We start from the raw sequence: 24,225 nt of genomic DNA, 5'->3' as shown, positions 1-24,225 counted from the left end.
GGTGCATAGGAATGCGCTTCTGCTGCAGTTACCAGTTGCCTTACAGTCGGGCAGATCTGAAGTTAGATTATTTTATTTATTTTTAATCAATGTCTAATATGATATCCTACTTATTTTCTACAGATGAGTGGCTGAGACCTGTTGTGAAAAAGGATAAACAAGTTCTGGTGCATTGGGGTTATCACCCAGACAGGTGAGGACACAGAGATATACGATCTACACGGCCGTCACCTCTGTCCACGTATCTGGATTGTTGTATTTTATGGAGTCTGTACACACTTACTGTTCAGAATGACTCTCCTTGGAGCGGTAACCTCATATGTCTGCTGTAGAGAACAAGTTCCTTGCAGACGTATGAATGGTTTACGTTCAGCGGCTGCAAATCTTTTCTGCTCACCCAGTTGATGATTTGTCACAGTGGAGATAAAGAGCATTGTCTACACCAGTGGTCTCCAAACTGTGCACCTACATCTGTTGCAAAACTACAACTCCCAGCATGCCCAGACAGCCTTCGGCTGTCTGGGCATGCTGGGAGCTGTAGTTTTGCAACAGCTGGAGGTCTGTAGATTGGAGACCTCTGACCTACACTGATGCATTGTAACTAGAGATGAGCGAACTTACAGTGAATTCGATTTGTCACGAACTTCTCGGCTCGGCAGTTGATGACTTTTCCTGCATAAATTAGTTCAGCTTTCAGGTGCTCCGGTGGGCTGGAAAAGGTGGATACAGTCCTAGGAAAGAGTCTCCTAGGACTGTATCCACCTTTTCCAGCCACCGGAGCACCTGAAAGCTGAACTAATTTATGCAGGAAAAGTCATCCACTGCCGAGCCGAGAAGTTCGTGACGAATCGAATTTACTGTAAGTTCGCTCATCTCTAATTGTAACCCATCAGCTGTGAGAAGTAGGTCAGGATATGCTATTACTTTAAAGGATTAGTCACTGACAACAAGCAGAGATCTTGAAATTGCTTTATAGAACCACCGACCTCAATGACATGGTTAGGTCACTTTCATATTACCGTTGCTCACTGTTGAACGGCCATCAGTCACTTTTTTTTTTTTTTCTCAACGGGGAGAAGCGGCAAACAACGGGTCCCGGTGGCTTCCATTTTCTATTATGGGGGCCGCCGGGCGCCGTTATGAATAGCAGGAGAAAAAGACGGCACAAGCAGTAATTTTTCTCCCCCTATTCAGCAGCGACCGTCACACTGACGGGCAGCAATGACAGTGTGAAAGGGGCCTCATTTAGTTTGTAAAGTTAAAAATAAGTCGAGTCCATCAAGTTAAATCCATTATTTGTTCCCACCAGCTACGATTCCTGGATTCCTGTTACAGATCTGGATGTGGATATTGAGGATCCGCCAATCGCAGAGAAACCTTGGAAGGTTCATGCAAAATGGCTGCTGGATACAGACGTGTTCAATGAGTGGATGAACGAGGAAGACTACGAGATCGACGAGAACAAGAAGGCGACCAGCTTCCGGCAGAGGATCTCACTAAAGAGCGATGAGGTACGGAGCCGGGGCCAGGGGCCACCTAGGATACGGAGCATAACATAGCTTATCTCTGGTGGGGACAAACATTACACAGGCACATATACAATAAGACGTGATACATATGGCCGGACAGCTTCCTTTATGCATAATTAATCTCTTGTTTTAGGCCGTTAGGAGCCCTGAGAGGAAAGACCGAAAGTCTGTGGGTGCCCCAAAGAAAAGGAAGCGCTCTCCTTCTCCACAGACGCCTTCTGAATCCCGCAAGAAGCCAGGAAAAAAGGGGTAAGGTCATGGCAGGAAACATAACCGTGTTCTACTACTCCTATCCACAGAGCAGTAAGCAGATTGGAGCTGTGGTTTACCAGTATTTATATATAATATATACACATATAGCTGCGAGAAGTATTAAAGGGGTCCTCCGGGGTATGATAACGTATCCTAAGGATAGGGGGGGATACGTTTCATAATGTGGTTGGTCTGACTGCTGTGTCCCTTGCAATCTCCCGTAGGGGTCCCCGGCTCTTTGGCCAAATAGCGGTGTCAACCACCGCACGAAATGGTGGGCGACGTGCCCCCTCAATGCAGCTTTATGGTAAAGCTGGAGATTGCCATATGCAGAACTCCTGCTCTCCCATAGAGTTGTATTGATGGGGTTTGTCAGCTGCCGCTTTGTGTGTGGTTGAACACGCCCACTTCCTGTGGACTGCCGGGGCCCTGTACGGGAGATCGCAGGAGGTCCTACAGTCGAACCTCCCGTGATCTAAAACTTATCCCCTATCCTAAGGATAGGTTTAATTTTTTTGTATACCACAAAACTCCTTTAAAGGAGATGTCCGGTACGGACTATTCCTATTCCATCCTGCCCGGGCTGCAAAAAGAGAGAAAACAAATGTCCACTTACCTTCCTACGTTCCCCCAGAGCTCCGCAACAGCTGATTGGTCGGCCGGGCTGCCTGCTTCCTACTTCCTTTAGCCCGGGACGTCACACAGCGCTTCAGTCTGTCACCGGCCGCAGCGATGTCCTGCCTTGGCTGGTGATAGGCTGAAGCGCCGTGTGATGTCCTGGGCTCAAGGGAGTAGGAAGCGGGCAGCCCAGCCAACCAATCAGCGTGTGCGGAGCTCCGGGGGAACATAGGAAGGTAAGTGAAAGTTTTTCTTTTTTTTTTTTTTTTTTTGCAGGACGGAATAGGAAAAGTCCGCACCGGACATCTCCTTTTAAATCAGGATAGGTTTATAGCCAGTGCTGTTCAGGCATGCTGGAATTTGTAGTATTGCAAAAGCTGGCATGTTAAAAGATGAAAACCACTGTTCTAGATGTAAACTGTGATTCCTTTCACTGATGGCAAGCAGAGATCTTGAAAATGGTAAGCTTAAGCAGAGTCTGAGAGTTGCAGAACTTTGCATCAAACAGTAATTTAAAGGGATTTTCTGACCTTGAACACTTTTGCCTATGCACAGTGTATGACCGCAGGGGGCGCGACTACTGGGACCTCATGCAGTCCTGAGAACGGAGTCCGAATCCAGTGCAGAATGCACATGTCTATTGTCTATTGGGCTGCCCATGATAGCACGTGGACCCCTGTGATTATATATATTTCTTATGGATTGGTGGGAAGTGTGAACAGTCAGACAACCCCTTTAAATTTGCTCAAAATGGGGTCCTCAGTTATTTGGAAGCATTTGGGGATCAGTGATAATAACCTTTATGGACCTTATAAAGTCGGAGCCAAAAAAGCTAATTGTACGTTTTTGGTTATTAGTCAAGGAGGCGCGTATGGCAAACGGAGATGGCAGAAGGAGGAGGATGAGCAAGAGGATCTGACAAAGGACATGGAGGACCCCACACCTGTCCCCAACATGGAGGAGGTCATCCTCCCCAAAAATGGTAATTGTGCATATATGGGCACCAGCCATCCGTTCTGATTTATCCTCCTTACGGACTGTCTCCCTTCTGATACTTATGCTGTTCCTTTTTTATTCTGTCTAGTGAATCCAAAGAAGGACAGTGAGCATACACCGGTGAAGGGTGGAATAGTGGCTGACCTGGGTAAGTCTCCTGCACAGATGATTGTAAGACAACGCATGGGCCCCCTGCACGGCGCACATTTTCCGAATCTCTAGAGCAGTGTTTCCCATCCAGGGTGCCTCCAGATGTTGCAAAACTACAACTCCCAGCATGCCTGGACAGCCGAAGGCTGTCCAGGCATGCTGGGAGTTGTAGTTTTGCAACCCCTGGAGGCACCCTGGTTGGGAAACACTGCTCTAGACTTTCTAGATGTTCTAGATGTTGCAAAACTACAACTCCCAGCATGCCTGGACAGCCGAAGGCTGTCCAGGCATGCTGGGAGTTGTAGTTTTGCAACCCCTGGAGGCACCCTGGTTGGGAAACACTGCTCTAGACTTTCTGAGCCAGTCCCCATGCTTCAGCTTTCAATTGGTGCCACTCCATTCATTCCTCTTCATATGTCTAGTACAATTCATATTTGTGCGTCTAGACCAGTGTTTCCCAACCAGTGTGCTGCCAGCTGTTGCAAAACTACAACTCCCAGCATGCTGGGAGTTTGCAACAGCTGAGGCTTGCTGGTTGGGAAGTACTGTTTTAAAAGGTGGTGATAGATTAAAATACTCATTAGGTTATCCATTGTAGTATTGAGCGAACAGGAGACTGCAGTACAGCTCCATTTAAGTGAATAGGATGACTGCAGTTCCCCTTTGCAGCCTGATGGTGGCGCTGCTGCACTACAGAAACCAGTGCTGTCCCCTTCATTCTCAGGGATGGAGGCTGCATGGTACAGATAGTGATGACATCTTGGCAGAAAACCCTGATTATTTAAGATTTGGGGGGAAAAAACATTCAAACGTAATACACAAGGTGGTTAATGTAAAATAAATCACTAAATATTCTGTGCACCATTGTTGTGACCTAGATTTATTTTGTTACAGACGAGCAAGAGGAGGAGGCTGTGACCGCGAGCGGGAAGGTGAGTGCAGATAGCAGCCAGCCAACAAAGCTTCACCAATTTATTTAGTAAGGTTGATTTGCATAGCACGTTACGGCCGCAAAGTCCCCCCCCCAACGTCTGTACGGAGAGCTAAGTGTGCATAGGGACCAGTCATGAGGGGAGCCGGAAAGGTCACAACCCAAATTGTTGCTACATAGGTGGAAAAATAATACAATTGTATAACCTGTTTATCTATGATGCAGCATTAAAGGAGTAGTCCAGTCCTGAAAAACGTATTTCCTATCCTAAGAATAGGGGATAAGTTTCAAATAGCGGGGGGGTCCGACTGCAGGGACCGCCGCAATCTCCCGTATGGGGCCCCATCAGCCCGCGGGAAGGGCCTGTCGACCACTGCACAAAGTGGTGTCTGACATGCCCCCTCAATACAACTCTGGCAGAGCTGGAGCGCTGCCTTCGCCAATCTCTGGCTTTGCCATAGCGCTGTATTGAGGAGGCGTGTTGGCCGCTGCATCGTGCGGCGATCAACACACGCTATCTGGCCAGAGAGCTGGGGCCCCGTACAAGAGATCGTGGGGGGTCCCAGCAGTCGGATCCCCGCTTTTTGAAACTTATCCCCTATCCTTACTTGCCGAACTGCTCTGAACGGCCTCTCTCTTTCCTATTCACAATATTATCGTAAGTGAACACACCAGACATTGATACAACTGGGGGGGGGGGGTTGGGGCTGCACATACATCAGGCCGCATAGGACATGTAGTCATTTTGTGCCACGTGATGTGATTTGTGTTCGGCCGTCATTGTATTTGTTCTGTACCTGATACAGATCCTTATGACTGAGACTCCTTGTCATGTACATTTTTCAGGAAGATGAAGATCCGAGTCGAGGGGACCAGAGCCGGATGATGGACAACGGGGAAGATAACGTGACGGAACAGACGAATCACATCATCATCCCTAGTTACGCCGCGTGGTTTGACTATAACAGGTAAGGATATGCTCGGATACACATCTAGGGAAGCTACTAGGTTTGTACAGGGAGGTAACATCTGTCTGGTCTCTTCCAGTATTCACGTCATCGAGCGCCGGGCGCTTCCAGAATTCTTCAACGGGAAAAATAAATCAAAGACACCAGAAATGTAAGTAGTGACCCCATCAGATGAGACTACAGTGATCCCTCAACATACGATGGTAATTCCTTCCAAATGACCCATCGTTACTTAAATCCATTGTATGTTGAGGGATCCGTGCAATAGTAATATAGAATGTTATACTCGCGTGTCCCTGCTGCTCTGGACCGTCACAGCTGCCCTGGTTCGTCGCTCTCAATCGCCATCAAGTAGATGCACACGTCACGCCGCTCTTATTGGATGACGGGACGCGCGGTGACGTGATGACGACTGAGAGCGACGGCCATGCAGCGGAGCCTGAAGAGAACGGTCTGGAGCGGCAGGGACAGGTGAGTGACACTTACCGAAGCACACAGGGCACATTAAACGGCTATCCGGCAGCAGCTGAAGTAGATTGCGCTGCCGGATAGCAGTTTATGCGATGTCCCCGACATACAAAAGCATTGTATGTTGAAATTATCGTATGTTGGGGCCTTCGTAGGTCGGGGTATCACTGTAACTGTACTGCTAACTGTCTATAAGCTGATCCTGTCTACAAGGGACATAAAGATGGCTGCTACGATCCAGCGCTTGATTTTGGGTCTTTGTGGAGTTGACATTGTTGACGTTTGTCGTTTTATTTTTATTTTTTTCTTTGGGGGGAGGGGGGGGTGTTTGTAGATATATAATTTTTATATAATAAAATATATAGATTATAAAAATATATAGATTATAAAGTGTGTGTGTGTATATATGTATGTATATAATATATATGTATATAATAAATATATATATATATATATATATATATATATATATATATATATACATTTTTTATTTATTATATGCAATGTTATATACTCCTTTTAACTTACAGATACTTGGCGTACCGCAACTTTATCATAGACACTTACCGGCTGAACCCTCAAGAGTATCTCACCAGCACTGCGTGTAGGAGAAACCTAACTGGGGACGTCTGCGCCATCATGAGGTGAGATGCGTCTCATATAAGGTATCATCGGCAGCTGGGATTTTCCAAAACATGCCGGTCTGGGCTTGCTGGGAGTTGTAGTTCTGTTACATGTTGGAGATCACTAGTCTAAAGCAAATTGAGACTGTCCAGCGGGGACCGAACTACAAATCTCAGCATGCTCTGACTACCAGATGGTGTTGGTCTAATCGCATGGTGCAGTAAAAGCCTCAGGCCTACCACTATGTCTTTTGACTTTGATGGGGTGACCCTGCATTGCAGGAACCCTTCAATAGACTAGTGTGCCTCCAGCTGTTGCCAAACTAAAACTCCTAGAATGTCCGGACAGCCAACGGCTGTCCGGACATTCTAGGAGTTGTAGTTTGGCAACAGCTGGAGGCACACTGGTGGGAAAGGCTGCAGTAGAAGAGGACAACTACTTAAGGTCTACAATTGTTTATGTAGATTCCTTGTCTTTTTCTCAGAGTCCATGCCTTTTTGGAGCAGTGGGGTCTTGTGAATTACCAGGTGGATGCAGACTCCCGCCCTATGGCGATGGGACCTCCCCCTACACCCCATTTTAACGTTCTGGCAGACACCCCATCCGGTCTGGTGCCTCTTCACATGAGGACCCCACAGGTACGATGCCTCCCACAGATTACCTACGTACAAGGGGTCAGCGCTGTTGATACTATAGTAATCCCTTGTGTCGTGTCCAGGTGCCCGCTGCTCAGCAGATGTTGAATTTCCCCGAGAAAAACAAAGACAAGCCGACCGATCTCCAGACCTTCGGGCTCAGAACAGACATTTACTCCAAGAAGACTTTGGCAAAGGTGGGAATTGTGAAGATTTGGGTTCTGGGCAGCTCGTTCTGGTTAATGGGGGGACTCATGGGGTCTGTTTTTTTTACTTGACAGAGCAAAGCCGCCAATGCTGGGAGAGAATGGACAGAACAGGAGACTCTGCTTCTCTTAGAGGTGAGTGATAGACACGTCAGGGTGCGGGTGCTGCGTCCGATCACATAGGTGCCGACTATAATTCATTTTACGCTCCCAGGCGCTGGAAATGTACAAAGATGACTGGAACAAGGTGTCGGAGCACGTGGGGAGCCGCACTCAGGACGAATGCATTCTTCACTTCCTCAGACTTCCCATCGAGGACCCGTACCTGGAAAACTCAGACTCTTCCCTTGGACCTCTGGCCTATCAGCCGGTTCCCTTCAGCCAGTCTGGCAACCCGGTTATGAGCACAGTCGCCTTCCTGGCCTCCGTTGTGGACCCCAGAGTTGCTGCTGCTGCTGCCAAAGCTGCTCTAGGTTGGTAAAGCTTCCATTAAAGGGGTCAGGCCGGGTTCACATGGCCGAAATTGTGTGGAATGTCCACCCGGAAAACACGGGTGTACATTTTCGCACACTTGAACAATCCAGTGGGCGCTAGGTCTGGATAAGCCTTTTAAAGGATACGGTCCATGAGACTTTGCATTATTTAAGGCATGTTCAAGCGGCAAAATTCCATGGAAATATTCCACTCCGAAATTTAGCTGCAGCAGAGTCCCATTGATTTCAAAGGGATTCTGCACGCGGCTGAAAAATCCTGATTTCCACCTGGGAAATGCATTGCCATCTATGTAGACGGTAACATTTCCAAGCAGGCCTTGTACCTTTAGAATGTGCAAATTTGCACAATATCCTTACCAAAGCAGTAAAGATGAGATTTCCAAAAATTTGAATCCCAATTTTAAATCTACAATGTGTCAACCGGTATCTGTCTAATTCGCTGCAGGTTTATTGTAGATGTTCCCCCTTAGATTGAAAAGTCGAAATCCACAGATAGTGCAAATTGTACTACAAGTCGACCGTGAAACCTAAAACCGCAGGCCTAAAACTGTTTACTTTATGGTTAAACAGATCAACATGTTTGTCCCCAGAATCTGCATTTAGTGTTTCTTTTTTTCCACAATTAAAAATCTGCAGCATTTCTGCGTTGTGTGGTTTTAGCGTACGTTCACACTATGGAATTTTCGAATATAAATCTGCTCAAAAATCCCGCTAGGAAATTCGGCTCCATGAAGAAAACATTAATGGGAGGGGGTTTTTAGTTCGGCCCTTGACACTGGAATTACGGACCTCCCGAAAGAATGAACGTGTTTAGTTTTGGTGGAATTCCCTGCGGACTGAATTAGTCAGTGGTCATGGCGCAGGTCCCCGTGGTCCTAGTGCTGATGGGTTTCAGCAATGCCCACGGCAAACAGGATCCTCCCCCCCGTATATCTCTGGGTGACGATTCCATAGTACGTAGCTTAAAGGGGTATTCCGGTGAAATACTATTTTATTTTATATTTTTTTATTTATTTTTTAATCAACTGGTGCCAGATTGTTAAACAGATTTGTAAATTACTTCTATTTAAAAATCTTAATCCTTCCAGTACTTATCAGCTGCTGTATGCTCAACAGGAAGTTGTGTAGTTCTTTCCAGTCTGACGACAGTGCTCTCTGCTGACACCTCTGTCCATGTCAGGAACTGTCCAGACCAGGAGCAAATCTCCATAACAGACCTATCCTTCTCTGGACAGTTCCTTACACGAACAGAGGTGTCAGCAGAGAGCACAGTGGTCAGACAGGAAGGAAATTTAAAAAGAAAACTTCTTGTGGAGCATACAGCAGCTACATACTGGAAGGATTAAGATTTTTATATAGAAGTAATTTACAAATCTGTATAAATTTCAGCAACCAGTTGATTAAAAAGAAATTGTTTTATCACCAGAGTACCCCTTTAAGGCCTGCTGATACAGAAGATGTGTTGTTACAATGTAGTTCTGTTACTGTAACAAACCCTGCACCTGTGTCAATTGAATATGGGTAGGAAAGTGACTGAAGCAGGCAGTGATTGGGCTTCGTTTACATAGGACTGCACAAAGTATTCACTTGATGTCTTTCCTTCTTATTACAGAGGAGTTCTCCCGGGTACGTGAGGAGGTTCCCCTGGAGCTGGTGGAGGCTCACATCAAGAAGGTCCAAGAGGCCGCCAAGGCTCTGGGCAAAGTGGATCCATCCTTTGGGCTGGAGAGCAGTTGTATAGCAGGAACGGGTCCCGACGACCCAGAGAAACCCAGTAAGTGGATGGGGATGTATGGAGTACTGAAGTGTATATTACTGGAATTACAATGGGATTTCTCTAGTTGGGTTTACCTCCCAGCTGTTGCAAAACTACAACTCCCAGCATGCCCGGACAGCCTTTGGCTGTCCGGGCATGCTGGAAGTTGTAGTTTTGCAACAGCAGGAGATACTGTGTCTAATTGTTTCATCTAAGGGTGGGTTCACACTACGTTTTGTCCCATACGGGAGCGCATACGGCAGGGGGGGAGCTAAAATCTCGCGCTCCCGTATGCCTTCGTATGCGCTCCCGTATGCCATTCATTTCAATGAGCCGACCGGAGTGAAACGTTCGGTCCGGTCGGCTCATTTTTGCGCCGTATGCGCTTATATAACCGGACTTAAAACCGTGGTTGACAACAGTTTTAGGTCCGGTTGTAAAAGCGCATACGGCGCAAAAATGAGCCGACCGGACCGAACGTTTCACTCCGGTCGGCTCATTGAAATGAATGACATACGGGAGCGCATACGGTGACATACGGGAGCGCGAGATTTTAGCTCCCCCCTGCCGTATGCGCTCCCGTATGGGACAAAACGTAGTGTGAACCCAGCCTAATTTGTTTGGCCGACTTAATACTTTGGTACTTAACCAATAAGTCTTACGTAATGGTTTATTAACCCTGAATCTCTTCTAACTAAAGGTGAACCTACAGAGTCTACAGAGGAGAAGATGGAAACAGAGACCCCTGAAGCCCCTCAGACAGAGAAGGTGAGTGTCCAAGGCTCCTAATCTCCTCCAAACAACCTGATGTCTATGGCCTGGATGTCCCACACACTGTATAATTCAGGCCCATGTCATGTGTAGCCTCGGCCATTGGTGGGGGGGGGCATTTATTAGAACAGGGTCTTCTACCTTTTTATTTTATTTTTTAAAGTTAAAATCTTTATGAGTGCCAGAGATGGGTACAGTGCTCGCATGTCTCCAGCGCTACCATAGACTGTGCAAGGAGTGCGTGCCGACCCCCAAACCTTTATGCACAGAGATGGCTTGTGCTCCTTTCCGGAGATCACAGCGTTCAGACCCCCTGCAATCATACACTTACCGACTAGATAGGACTGTTCAGTCATGCTGGAGGTCCATTGGTTAGAGACCACCGGCCGATAGGGTTGGTGTTCAGACTTGGCAAGGTGCAGGAGTCTATAGAAGAGGAGTGTCCGGACATTGTTGGGTACCACAGTCTATATATGTTTTGTTGGTACCTGTTGGGGTACAGGGGTCTATATAAGCAGTGGCAGGTCATAGTAAGGTACAGGAGTCTATATATAGGTTGTGTTGGTACTGAGCGGGGTACAGGGGTCTATATGTAGGCTGTGTTGGTACTGATAGGGGTACAGGAGTCTATATATAGGCTGTGTTGGTACTGATCAGGGTACAGGAGTCTATATATATAGTCTGTGTTGGTACTGATCAGGGTACAGGAGTCTATATATAGGCTGTGTTGGTACTGATTGGGGTACAGGGGTCTATATATAGTCTGTGTTGGTGCTGATCGGGGTACAGGAGTCTATATATAGGCTGTTGGTACTGATCAGGGTACAGGAGTCTATATATAGTCTGTGTTGGTACTGATCAGGGTACAGGGGTCTATATATAGGCTGTGTTGGTACTGATTGGGGTACAGGAGTCTATATATAGTCTGTGTTGGTACTGAGCGGGGTACAGGGGTCTAAATATAGTCTGTGTTGGTACTGATTGGGGGTACAGGAGTCTATATATAGTCTGTGTTGGTACTGATCAGGGTACAGGAGTCTATATATAGGCTGTGTTGGTACTGATCAGGGTACAGGAGTCTATATATAGGCTGTGTTGGTACTGATCAGGGTACAGGAGTCTATATATAGGCTGTGTTGGTACTGATCAGGGTACAGGAGTCTATATATAGGCTGTGTTGGTACTGATCCGGGTACAGGGGTCTATATATAAGCTCTGTTGGTACTGATTGGGGTACAGGAGTCTATATATAGGCTGTGTTGGTACTGATTGGGGTACAGGAGTCTATATATAGGCTGTGTTGGTACTGAGCGGGGTACAGGAGTCTATATATAGGCTGTGTTGGTACTGATCAGGGTACAGGAGTCTATATATAGGCTGTGTTGGTACTGATTGGGGTACAGGAGTCTATATATAGGCTGTGTTGGTACTGATCAGGGTACAGGAGTCTATATATAGGCTGTGTTGGTACTGATTGGGGTACAGGGGTCTATATATAGGCTGTTGGTACTGATCGGGGTACAGGAGTCTATATATAGGCTGTTGGTACTGATTGGGGTACAGGAGTCTATATATAGTCTGTTGGTACTGATTGGGGTACAGGGGTCTATATATAGGCTGTGTTGGTACTGATCAGGGTACAGGAGTCTATATATAGGCTGTGTTGGTACTGAGCGGGGTACAGGGGTCTATATATAGGCTGTGTTGGTACTGATCAGGGTACAGGAGTCTATATATAGGCTGTTGGTACTGATCAGGGTACAGGAGTCTATATATAGGCTGTTGGTACTGATCAGGGTACAGGAGTCTATATATAGGCTGTGTTGGTACTGATCGGGGTACAGGAGTCTATATATAGGCTGTGTTGGTACTGATAGGGGTACAGGGGTCTATATATAGTCTGTGTTGGTACTGATCGGGGTACAGGAGTCTATATATAGGCTGTGTTGGTACTGATCGGGGTACAGGAGTCTATATATATGCTGTTGCTACTGATCGGGGTACAGGGGTCTATATATAGGCTGTGTTGTTACTGATTGGGGTACAGGAGTCTATATATAGGCTGTTGGTACTGATTGGGGTACAGGAGTCTATATATAGGCTGTGTTGGTACTGATTGGGGTACAGGAGTCTATATATATATGCTGTTGCTACTGATCGGGGTACAGGGGTCTATATATAGGCTGTGTTGGTACTGATTGGGGTACAGGAGTCTATATATAGGCTGTTGGTACTGATCAGGGTACAGGAGTCTATATATAGGCTGTTGGTACTGATTGGGGTACAGGAGTCTATATATAGTCTGTGTTGGTGCTGATCGGGGTACAGGAGTCTATATATAGGCTGTTGGTACTGATTGGGGTACAGGAGTCTATATATAGGCTGTTGGTACTGATTGGGGTACAGGGGTCCAGGGATGTGGAAATCCTATAGCCCGACGCCCGGGACAAGTAGTTTTGGGCTCCGGGCAGGTGAATTGTTTATAGATTTAGCCCTGTATCGGGCCGGACAGACAGACTTCCCCCTTATTTTTCTTTAATGTCGGTGTGAGGCGCAGGAGCCGATGGAAGTCTGTACCTCACACCGGCCTCAGAGTGTATGGAGGGGGCGGCGGCCTCCAGCTGACTGCAGAGCCCCCCCTTATCTCTCCTCCCGGAGGACGGACGGAGCTCAGAAGACACAGCAGGGTGAGAGAAAGGATGTAGACAGCTCCGTGCACAGCTCCTCCCCCGCACACAGCTCCTCCCCCGCACACAGCTCCTCCCCCGCACACAGCTCCATCCCCCGCACACAGCTCCATCCCCCGCACACAGCTCCATCCCTCCCCCTGATCTGTCTAGACAGGACCTAATCCACCACGGGGAGGCTGCATGTTTGCACGGGGAAAACACAGAGCAGGGGGGGAGGGGGAGGACGGAAATGTCACCTCACACCGGCCGGGACTACAGCTCTGATGTCCACTCATGGCGGCTCAGGTGAGGAGGCAGAGAATACAGGCAGCGGCAGGAAGGGAGGTTGTATATGTATGGTGTGAGTGTATGTGTGATGTGTATGTAATGTATGATGGGGGGGGGGCAGGTGTATGTATGAAGTGTGCATATGTATGGTGTATATCAGTGTTTCCCAACCAGGGTGCCTCCAGCTGTTGCAAAACTACAACTCCCAGCATGCCCTGGGCATGCTGGGAGTTGTAGTTTTGCAACAGCTGGAGGCACCCTGGTTGGGAAACACTGGTGGATATGTATGGTGTGAGTGTATGTGTGTATGATGTCTGTGTGATGTGTATGTAATATGTGTGTATGATGTCTATGTGTGATGTGTATGTAATGTATGATGTATGTATAATGTCTAAGTGTGATGTGTGTGTATGTGATGTATGATGTGGGGGGGGCAGCGGCAGATGTATGTATGATGTGTGCATATGTATGGTGTATATGTATGGTGTGAGTGTATGTGTGTATGTAATGTATGATGTGGGGGGGCAGCGGCAGATGTATGTATGATGTGTGCATATGTATGGTGTATATGTATGGTGTGAGTGTGTGTGTATGATGTATGTGTGATGTGTGTATGATGTATGTGTGATGTGTGTATGATGTATGTGTGATGTGTATGTATGTAATGTATGATGTGGGGGGGCAGCGGCAGATGTATGTATGATGTGTGCATATGTATGGTGTGAGTGTATGTGTGTATGTAATGTATGATGTGGGGGGGCAGTGGCGGGGGGTGTATGTGATGTATGATGTGGGGTGGGCAGTGGCTGGTGTATGTATGATGTGTGTATATGTATGGTGTAAGTGTATGTGTGTATGTAATGTATGATGTGGGGGGGCAGTGGCGGGGGGTGTGTGTGTGTATGATATGGGGGCAGTGGCTGGTGTATGTATGATATGTGTATATGTATGGTGTGAGTGTATGTGTGTATGTAATGTATGATGTGGGGGGGCAGTGGCGGGGGGTGTGTGTGTGTATGATATGGGGGCAGTGGCTGGTGTATGTATGATATGTGTATATGTATGGTGTGAGTGTATGTGTGTATGTAATGTATGATGTGGGGGGGGCAGTGGCTGGTGTATGTATGATATGTGTATGCATGAATGTTTTGTATAGGAGCGGACTGTCACGTCGGGCATTAGGGCAGTTGTGCCATCTAATTTTGTTTATTTTTAGTGGCACCCGCAGTAAATTGCACCCCCAGTAAATTGCACCCCCAGAATCCCCCCCTTCATACTCACCTGACGACCAAGAGCCCCACGGATGCACGCAAACACGCCCGAACCAAAACTACAACTCCCAGCATGTTGGACCATAACCTAAACTGTAGAACTATAAAGTGTAACTTGCTGGGAGTTGTAGTTTTGGTTCGGGTCAGCTGCAGAGCCATAGGCTGTATCAGGGCATGCTGGGAGTTGTAGTTATCTAGTAACTAAATGCAACTTCCAGCATTTTCTGACACAAAATGCACCATTTAAACTGGAGAACCAGTAACACATAAGTCCCTATTGAGAAAAAAAGTGATTAAAATATTGTAAAAAGTGCGTATATATGTGAATAAGCCCCTTTCCTAATAAAAGTTTCCAATTTTCTTTAAATAAAAATAATATTCAAATATAAACATAAGTGGTATCGCTGCATGTGGAAATGTCCAGACTATTAAAATATAATGTTAATTAAACCGTACGGTGAACGGTGAATAGTCCAGAATTGCTCATTTTTGGTCACTTCATATGAGATTTTTTATAAGGTGATCAAAAAGTTACATCTAGACTTTTCTGGGCTTCCCTCGGGTGTAAGAGGAGATACAGCTCTCCCCCCGCTAATATCCTGGCATACTGCGATCGCCTATTAACCCATTAGATTACCGCTGTCAGCAGTGTCTAAAGGATCTTATATCCATCCCTGGTGGTCTAGTGGGGGGGATCAGACTATTTTGGTGGAAATTATTTTATCTACCAGGACAAGTGGATTTTCTTGAGGGACAAGTAGATTGTGTTCAGCTTTAGTCCCTTGGACAAGTAGTTTTTTTTTTAAATTTCCACACCCCTGGGGTCTATATATAGGCTGTGTTGGTACTGATCGGGGTACAGGAGTCTATATAGGCTGTGTTGGTACTGAGCGGGGTACAGGGGTCTATATATAAGCTGTGTTGGTACTGATGGGGGTACAGGGGTCTATATAGGCTGCGTTGGTACTGAGCGGGGTACAGGAGTCTATATATAAGCTGTGTTGGTACTGATCAGGGTACACGAGTCTAGATATAGGCTGTGTTGGTACTGATCAGGGTACAGGAGTCTATATATAGGCTGTGTTGGTACTGATCGGGGTACAGGGGTCTATATATAAGCTGTGTTGGTACTGATCGGGGTACAGGGGTCTATATATAAGCTGTGTTGGTACTGATCGGGGTACAGGAGTCTCTATATAGGCTGTGTTGGTGCTGATCGGGGTACAGGGGTCTATATATAGGCTGTTGGTACTGATCAGGGTACAGGAGTCTATATATAGTCTGTGTTGGTACTGATCGGGGTACAGGAGTCTCTATATAGGCTGTGTTGGTGCTGATCGGGGTACAGGGGTCTATATAGGCTGTGTTGGTGCTGATTGGGGTACAGGAGTCTATATATAGGCTGTTGGTACTGATTGGGGTACAGGAGTCTATATATAGTCTGTTGGTACTGATCAGGGTACAGGAGTCTATATATAGGCTGTGTTGGTACTGATCCGGGTACAGGGGTCTATATATAAGCTCTGTTGGTACTGATTGGGATACAGGAGTCTATATATAGGCTGTGTTGGTACTGATTGGGATACAGGAGTCTATATATAGGCTGTGTTGGTACTGATCGGGGTACAGGAGTCTATATATAGGCTGTGTTGGTACTGATTGGGATACAGGAGTCTATATATAGGCTGTGTTGGTACTGATCGGGGTACAGGAGTCTATATATAGGCTGTGTTGGTACTGATCGGGGTACAGGAGTCTATATATATATATATATATAGGCTGCGTTGGTGCTGATCGGGGTACAGGAGTCTATATATAGGCTGTGTTGGTACTGATCAGGGTACAGGAGTCTATATAGGCTGTGTTGGTACTGATCGGGGTACAGGAGTCTATATATAGTCTGTGTTGGTACTGATCGGGGTACAGGAGTCTATATAGGCTGTGTTGGTACTGATTGGGGTACAGGAGTCTATATATAAGCTGTTGGTACTGATCAGGGTACAGGAGTCTATATAGGCTGCGTTGGTACTGATAGGGGTACAGGAGTCTATATATAGGCTGTTGGTACTGATCAGGGTACAGGAGTCTATATATAGGCTGTGTTGGTACTGATTGGGGTACAGGAGTCTATATATAAGCTGTTGGTACTGATCAGGGTACAGGAGTCTAGATATAGGCTGTGTTGGTACTGATTGGGGTACAGGAGTCTATATATAAGCTCTGTTGGTACTGATTGGGGTACAGGAGTCTATATATAGGCTGTGTTGGTACTGATCAGGGTACAGGAGTCTATATATAAGCTGTGTTGGTACTGATCGGGGTACAGGGGTCTATATATAGGCTGTGTTGGTACTGATCGGGGTACAGGAGTCTATATATATATATATATAGGCTGCGTTGGTGCTGATTGGGGTACAGGAGTCTATATATAGGCTGTGTTGGTACTGATCAGGGTACAGGGGTCTATATATAGGCTGTGTTGGTACTGATCGGGGTACAGGAGTCTATATAGGCTGTGTTGGTACTGATCAGGGTACAGGGGTCTATATAGGCTGTGTTGGTACTGATAGGGGTACAGGGGTCTATATATAGGCTGTGTTGGTACTGAGCGGGGTACAGGAGTCTATATATAGGCTGTTGGTACTGATCAGGGTACAGGAGTCTATATAGGCTGTGTTGGTACTGATTGGGGTACAGGGGTCTATATATAGGCTGTGTTGGTACTGATAGGGGTACAGGAGTCTATATAGGCTGTGTTGGTACTGATCAGGGTACAGGAGTCTATATATAAGCTGTGTTTGTACTGATCAGGGTACAGGAGTCTATATATAGGCTGTGTTGGTACTGATCGGGGTACAGGAGTCTATATATAGGCTGTGTTGGTACTGATCAGGGTACAGGTGTCTATATATAGGCTGTGTTGGTACTGATCAGGGTACAGGAGTCTATATATAGGCTGTTGGTACTGAGCGGGGTACAGGAGTCTATATATAGGCTGTTGGTACTGATCGGGGTACATGGGTCTATATATAGGCTGTGTTGGTGCTGATCGGGGTACAGGAGTCTATATATAGGCTGTTGGTACTGATCGGGGTACATGGGTCTATATATAGGCTGTGTTGGTACTGATCAGGGTACAGGAGTCTATATATAGGCTGTTGGTACTGATCAGGGTACAGGAGTCTATATATAGGCTGTGTTGGTACTGATAGGGGTACAGGAGTCTATATAGGCTGTGTTGGTGCTGATTGGGGTACAGGAGTCTATATATAGGCTGTGTTGGTACTGATCGGGGTACAGGGGTCTATATATAGGCTGTGTTGGTACTGATCAGGGTACAGGAGTCTATATATAGGCTGTGTTGGTACTGATTGGGGTACAGGAGTCTATATATAGGCTGTGTTGGTACTGATCAGGGTACAGGTGTCTATATATAGGCTGTGTTGGTACTGATCGGGGTACAGGAGTCTATATATAAGCTGTGTTGGTACTGATTGGGGTACAGGGGTCTATATAGGCTGCATTGGTACTGAGCGGGGTACAGGGGTCTATATATAAGCTGTGTTGGTACTGATCGGGGTACAGGGGTCTATATAGGCTGTTGGTACTGATCAGGGTACAGGGGTCTATATATAGGCTGTGTTGGTACTGATTGGGGTACAGGAGTCTATATATAGTCTGTGTTGGTACTGATCGGTGTACAGGAGTCTATATATAGTCTGTGTTGGTACTGATCAGGGTACAGGAGTCTATATATAGGCTGTTGGTACTGATCGGGGTACATGGGTCTATATATAGGCTGTGTTGGTGCTGATCGGGGTACAGGGGTCTATATAGGCTGTTGGTACTGATCGGGGTACAGGAGTCTATATAGGCTGTTGGTACTGATCGGGGTACATGGGTCTATATATAGGCTGTGTTGGTACTGATTGGGGTACAGGAGTCTATATATAGGCTGTGTTGGTGCTGATCGGGGTACAGGAGTCTATATAGGCTGTTGGTACTGATTGGGGTACAGGAGTCTATATAGGCTGTTGGTACTGATCGGGGTACATGGGTCTATATATAGGCTGTGTTGGTACTGATCGGGGTACAGGAGTCTATATATAGGCTGTGTTGGTGCTGATCGGGGTACAGGGGTCTATATAGGCTGTGTTGGTGCTGATTGGGGTACAGGAGTCTATATATAGTCTGTGTTGGTACTGATCAGGGTACAGGAGTCTATATATAGTCTGTTGGTACTGATCAGGGTACAGGAGTCTATATATAGGCTGTGTTGGTACTGATTGGGGTACAGGAGTCTATATATAGGCTGTGTTGGTACTGATAGGGGTACAGGAGTCTATATATAGGCTGTTGGTACTGATCGGGGTACAGGAGTCTATATAGGCTGTGTTGGTACTGATTGGGGTACAGGAGTCTATATATAGGCTGTTGGTACTGAGCGGGGTACAGGAGTCTATATATAGTCTGTGTTGGTACTGAGCGGGGTACAGGGGTCTATATAGGCTGTGTTGGTACTGATAGGGGTACAGGAGTCTATATATTGGCTGTGTTGGTACTGATCGGGGTACAGGAGTCTATATATAGGCTGTGTTGGTACTGATAGGGATACAGGAGTCTATATATAGGCTGTGTTGGTGCTGATTGGGGTACAGGAGTCTATATATAGGCTGTGTTGGTACTGATCGGGGTACAGGAGTCTATATATAGGCTGTGTTGGTACTGATAGGGATACAGGAGTCTATATATAGGCTGTGTTGGTGCTGATTGGGGTACAGGAGTCTATATATAGGCTGTGTTGGTACTGATAGGGGTACAGGAGTCTATATATAGGCTGTGTTGGTACTGATCAGGGTACAGGGGTCTATATATAGGCTGTGTTGGTACTGATAGGGGTACAGGGGTCTATATATAGGCTGTGTTGGTACTGATCAGGGTACAGGAGTCTATATATAGGCTGTGTTGGTACTGATCGGGGTACAGGAGTCTATATAGGCTGTGTTGGTACTGATAGGGGTACAGGAGTCTATATAGGCTGTGTTGGTACTGATCAGGGTACAGGAGTCTATATATAGGTTGTGTTGGTGCTGATTGGGGTACAGGAGTCTATATATAGGCTGCGTTGGTACTGAGCGGGGTACAGGAGTCTATATATAGGCTGTGTTGGTACTGATCAGGGTACAGGAGTCTATATATAGGCTGTGTTGGTACTGATCGGGGTACAGGAGTCTATATAGGCTGTGTTGGTACTGATAGGGGTACAGGAGTCTATATATAGTCTGTTGGTACTGATCAGGGTACAGGAGTCTATATATAGGCTGTGTTGGTACTGATCGGGGTACAGGAGTCTATATATAGGCTGCGTTGGTACTGAGCGGGGTACAGGAGTCTATATATAGGCTGTGTTGGTACTGATTGGGGTACAGGGGTCTATATATAGGCTGTTGGTACTGATTGGGGTACAGGAGTCTATATATAGGCTGTGTTGGTACTGATTGGGGTACAGGAGTCTATATATAGGCTGTGTTGGTACTGATTGGGGTACAGGAGTCTATATATAGGCTGTTGGTACTGATCGGGGTACAGGAGTCTATATATAGGCTGTGTTGGTACTGATTGGGGTACAGGGGTCTATATATAGGCTGTGTTGGTGCTGATCGGGGTACAGGAGTCTATATATAGGCTGTGTTGGTGCTGATTGGGGTACAGGAGTCTATATATAGGCTGTTGGTACTGATTGGGGTACAGGGGTCTATATATAGGCTGTGTTGGTACTGATTGGGGTACAGGGGTCTATATATAGGCTGTGTTGGTGCTGATCGGGGTACAGGAGTCTATATATAGGCTGTTGGTACTGATCGGGGTACAGGAGTCTATATATAGTCTGTTGGTACTGATCAGGGTACAGGAGTCTATATATAGGCTGTGTTGGTACTGATCGGGGTACAGGAGTCTATATATAGGCTGCGTTGGTACTGAGCGGGGTACAGGAGTCTATATATAGGCTGTGTTGGTACTGATTGGGGTACAGGGGTCTATATATAGGCTGTTGGTACTGATTGGGGTACAGGAGTCTATATATAGGCTGTGTTGGTACTGATTGGGGTACAGGAGTCTATATATAGGCTGTTGGTACTGATCGGGGTACAGGAGTCTATATATAGGCTGTGTTGGTACTGATTGGGGTACAGGAGTCTATATATAGGCTGTTGGTACTGATCGGGGTACAGGGGTCTATATATAGGCTGTGTTGGTACTGATCAGGGTACAGGAGTCTATATATAGGCTGTGTTGGTACTGATTGGGGTACAGGAGTCTATATATAGGCTGTGTTGGTACTGATTGGGGTACAGGAGTCTATATATAGGCTGTGTTGGTACTGATCGGGGTACAGGGGTCTATATATAGGCTGTGTTGGTACTGATCAGGGTACAGGAGTCTATATATAGGCTGTGTTGGTACTGATTGGGGTACAGGAGTCTATATATAGGCTGTGTTGGTACTGATTGGGGTACAGGAGTCTATATATAGGCTGTGTTGGTACTGATTGGGGTACAGGAGTCTATATATAGGCTGTGTTGGTACTGATTGGGGTACAGGAGTCTATATATAGGCTGTGTTGGTACTGATTGGGGTACAGGAGTCTATATATAGGCTGTGTTGGTACTGATCGGGGTACAGGAGTCTATATATAGGCTGTGTTGGTACTGATCGGGGTACAGGAGTCTATATATAGGCGGTGTTGGTACTGATTGGGGTACAGGAGTCTATATATAGGCTGTGTTGGTACTGATTGGGGTACAGGAGTCTATATATAGGCTGTTGGTACTGATCAGGGTACAGGAGTCTATATATAGGCGGTGTTGGTACTGATAGGGGTACAGGAGTCTATATATAGGCTGTGTTGGTACTGATTGGGGTACAGGAGTCTATATATAGGCTGTGTTGGTACTGATCAGGGTACATGAGTCTATATATAGGCTGTGTTGGTACTGATCAGGGTACAGGAGTCTATATATAGGCTGTGTTGGTACTGATCAGGGTACAGGAGTCTATATATAGGCTGTGTTGGTACTGATCAGGGTACAGGAGTCTATATATAGGCTGTGTTGGTACTGATCAGGGTACAGGAGTCTATATATAGGCTGTGTTGGTACTGATCAGGGTACAGGAGTCTATATATAGGCTGTGTTGGTACTGATTGGGGTACAGGGGTCTATATATAGGCTGTGTTGGTACTGATTGGGGTACAGGGGTCTATATATTGGCTGTGTTGGTACTGATTGGGGTACAGGGGTCTATATATAGGCTGTGTTGGTACTGATAGGGGTACAGGAGTCTATATATAGGCTGTGTTGGTACTGATTGGGGTACAGGGGTCTATATATAGGCTGTGTTGGTACTGATCGGGGTACAGGAGTCTATATATAGGCTGTGTTGGTACTGATCGGGGTACAGGAGTCTATATATAGGCTGTGTTGGTACTGATTGGGGTACAGGCATTTATATAAGTCACGGTTAGTACTTATGGTGCAGAGGATTATATGTCAGGTATCAGTGACTTACCATAGTCCTGCCTGGTGTTGACTTGTCCTTTGTGTCTGTGTTGGTGTTCACGCTGCTCCATGTACCACACATACACGCATTGGCCTGGATCTCATCTCTCTCCTGCCGGGGGATGCATCCTGTATCCCTGAGCTCAGTCACATCATTTGGTGGATCACCCCCTTCAATGGTCGCCCCAGAAACCCCCGTCTTCCATTGCACTTCGATCCTGATGTCAGGCATCTTTATGTCCGAGCCCCAAAGTTCAGCTGCACCCTGGTTCCACCAAATGGCGTATTTATAAAGTTGCGCCCTGTTTAATTCCAAGCTCCTGTTATAGTGGATCTTCCAGACATGGAGAATAAGACCCACAGACCCCTCCAAATCTGTTTAATGTTTACAGAGTGAAGTAAAGACTGAGAAAGAAAGTGAAACGGAGTCGTGTGAGAAGGCGGAATCCTCTGCGGAGAAGAAACCTGAGGAGGAGGAGGAGGAGCGGGAGACGACCCCGGAGGAGAAGACGGGTGAGCTGTGATCTGCCGCATTACCTGACGGGCGCAGTCTGGTGGTGCACAATGCATTGTTCTCCTCCTGTCCAGAATATTGTACCTAATGATGCCTTATTGCTCCTTGTAGAGGAAGAGTCTGAGGAAACGAAAGAAATCGCTGAAACTACAAAAGAACCAGACCCAGCGAAAAAGAAACTGGAGAACGATATGAATGAGAGCAACGTAGCTATGGCAGCCGCCGCCGCTCTGGCATCTGCAGCCACCAAAGCCAAGGTAAAGGCACACCGATGGCACCAGATCAGGGACTGGGCTCTATATATAGTCAGATCAGGGACTGGGCTCTATATAAATAGACCAATTATATGTCGGGGACTGAGCTCTATATATAGTCCAGTTGTATTAGGGACTGAGCTCTATATATAGTCCAGTTATATCAGGGACTGAGCTCTATATATAGACCAGTTATATCAGGGACTGAGCTCTATATATAGACCAGTTATATCAGGGACTGAGCTCTATATATAGACCAGTTATATCAGGGACTGAGCTCTATATATAACCAGTTATATCGGGGACTGGGCTCTATATATAGTCAGATCAGAGACTGGGCTCTATATAAATAGACCAATTATATGTCGGGGACTGGGCTCTATATATAGTCCAGTTGTATTAGGGACTGAGCTCTATATATAGTCCAGTTGTATTAGGGACTGAGCTCTATATATAGTCCAGTTATATCAGGGACTGAGCTCTATATATAGTCCAGTTGTATTAGGGACTGAGCTCTATATATAGTCCAGTTGTATTAGGGACTGAGCTCTATATATAGTCCAGTTGTATTAGGGACTGAGCTCTATATATAGTCCAGTTATATCAGGGACTGAGCTCCATATAGACCAATTATATATCAGGGACTGAGCTCTATATATAGACCAGTTATATCAGGGACTGAGCTCTATATATAGTCCAGTTGTATTAGGGACTGAGCTCTATATATAGTCCAGTTGTATTAGGGACTGAGCTCTATATATAGACCAGTTGTATTAGGGACTGAGCTCTATATATAGTCCAGTTGTATTAGGGACTGAGCTCTCTCTCTCTATATATATATATATATATATATATATATATATATATATATATATATATATATATATATATATATAATATATATATACCAGTTATATCAGGGACTGAGCTCTATATATAGTCCAGTTATATCAGGGACTGAGCTCTATATATAGTCCAGTTGTATCAGGGACTGAGCTCTATATATAGTCCAGTTGTATTAGGGACTGAGCTCTATATATAGTCCAGTTGTATCAGGGACTGAGCTCTATATATAGTCCAGTTGTATCAGGGACTGAGCTCTATATATAGTCCAGTTATATCAGGGACTGAGCTCTATATATAGTCCAGTTGTATTAGGGACTGAGCTCTATATATAGTCCAGTTGTATTAGGGACTGAGCTCTATATATAGTCCAGTTATATCAGGGACTGAGCTCTATATATAGACCAGTTGTATTAGGGACTGAGCTTT

At 46.1% G+C, this 24,225-nt stretch overlaps 1 protein-coding gene across 4 annotated transcripts in view; it reads left to right on the top strand.

Moving 5' to 3' along the window:
- Nucleotides 1-24,225, top strand: part of SMARCC1 (SWI/SNF related, matrix associated, actin dependent regulator of chromatin subfamily c member 1) — a 53,728-nt gene that overhangs the window by 12,135 nt on the left and 17,368 nt on the right. For all 4 annotated transcript variants that reach the window (XM_056518755.1, XM_056518754.1, XM_056518756.1 and 1 more), the window contains exons 7-23: nt 124-193; nt 1,310-1,511; nt 1,663-1,778; nt 3,257-3,381; nt 3,484-3,543; nt 4,440-4,477; nt 5,323-5,444; nt 5,524-5,595; nt 6,443-6,556; nt 7,021-7,174; nt 7,255-7,368; nt 7,453-7,512; nt 7,592-7,850; nt 9,484-9,645; nt 10,328-10,395; nt 22,578-22,698; nt 22,811-22,956. In XM_056518755.1, coding sequence (XP_056374730.1) covers nt 124-193; nt 1,310-1,511; nt 1,663-1,778; nt 3,257-3,381; nt 3,484-3,543; nt 4,440-4,477; nt 5,323-5,444; nt 5,524-5,595; nt 6,443-6,556; nt 7,021-7,174; nt 7,255-7,368; nt 7,453-7,512; nt 7,592-7,850; nt 9,484-9,645; nt 10,328-10,395; nt 22,578-22,698; nt 22,811-22,956 — 2,003 coding nt within the window. The remainder of the gene's footprint in view (nt 1-123; nt 194-1,309; nt 1,512-1,662; nt 1,779-3,256; nt 3,382-3,483; nt 3,544-4,439; nt 4,478-5,322; nt 5,445-5,523; nt 5,596-6,442; nt 6,557-7,020; nt 7,175-7,254; nt 7,369-7,452; nt 7,513-7,591; nt 7,851-9,483; nt 9,646-10,327; nt 10,396-22,577; nt 22,699-22,810; nt 22,957-24,225) is intronic.

The sequence above is a fragment of the Hyla sarda genome, chromosome 5 (genome assembly GCF_029499605.1).
Source record: "Hyla sarda isolate aHylSar1 chromosome 5, aHylSar1.hap1, whole genome shotgun sequence".
NCBI classification, from domain to species: Eukaryota; Metazoa; Chordata; class Amphibia; order Anura; family Hylidae; genus Hyla; species Hyla sarda.
This window is presented reverse-complemented; position numbering and strand designations above follow the sequence as displayed.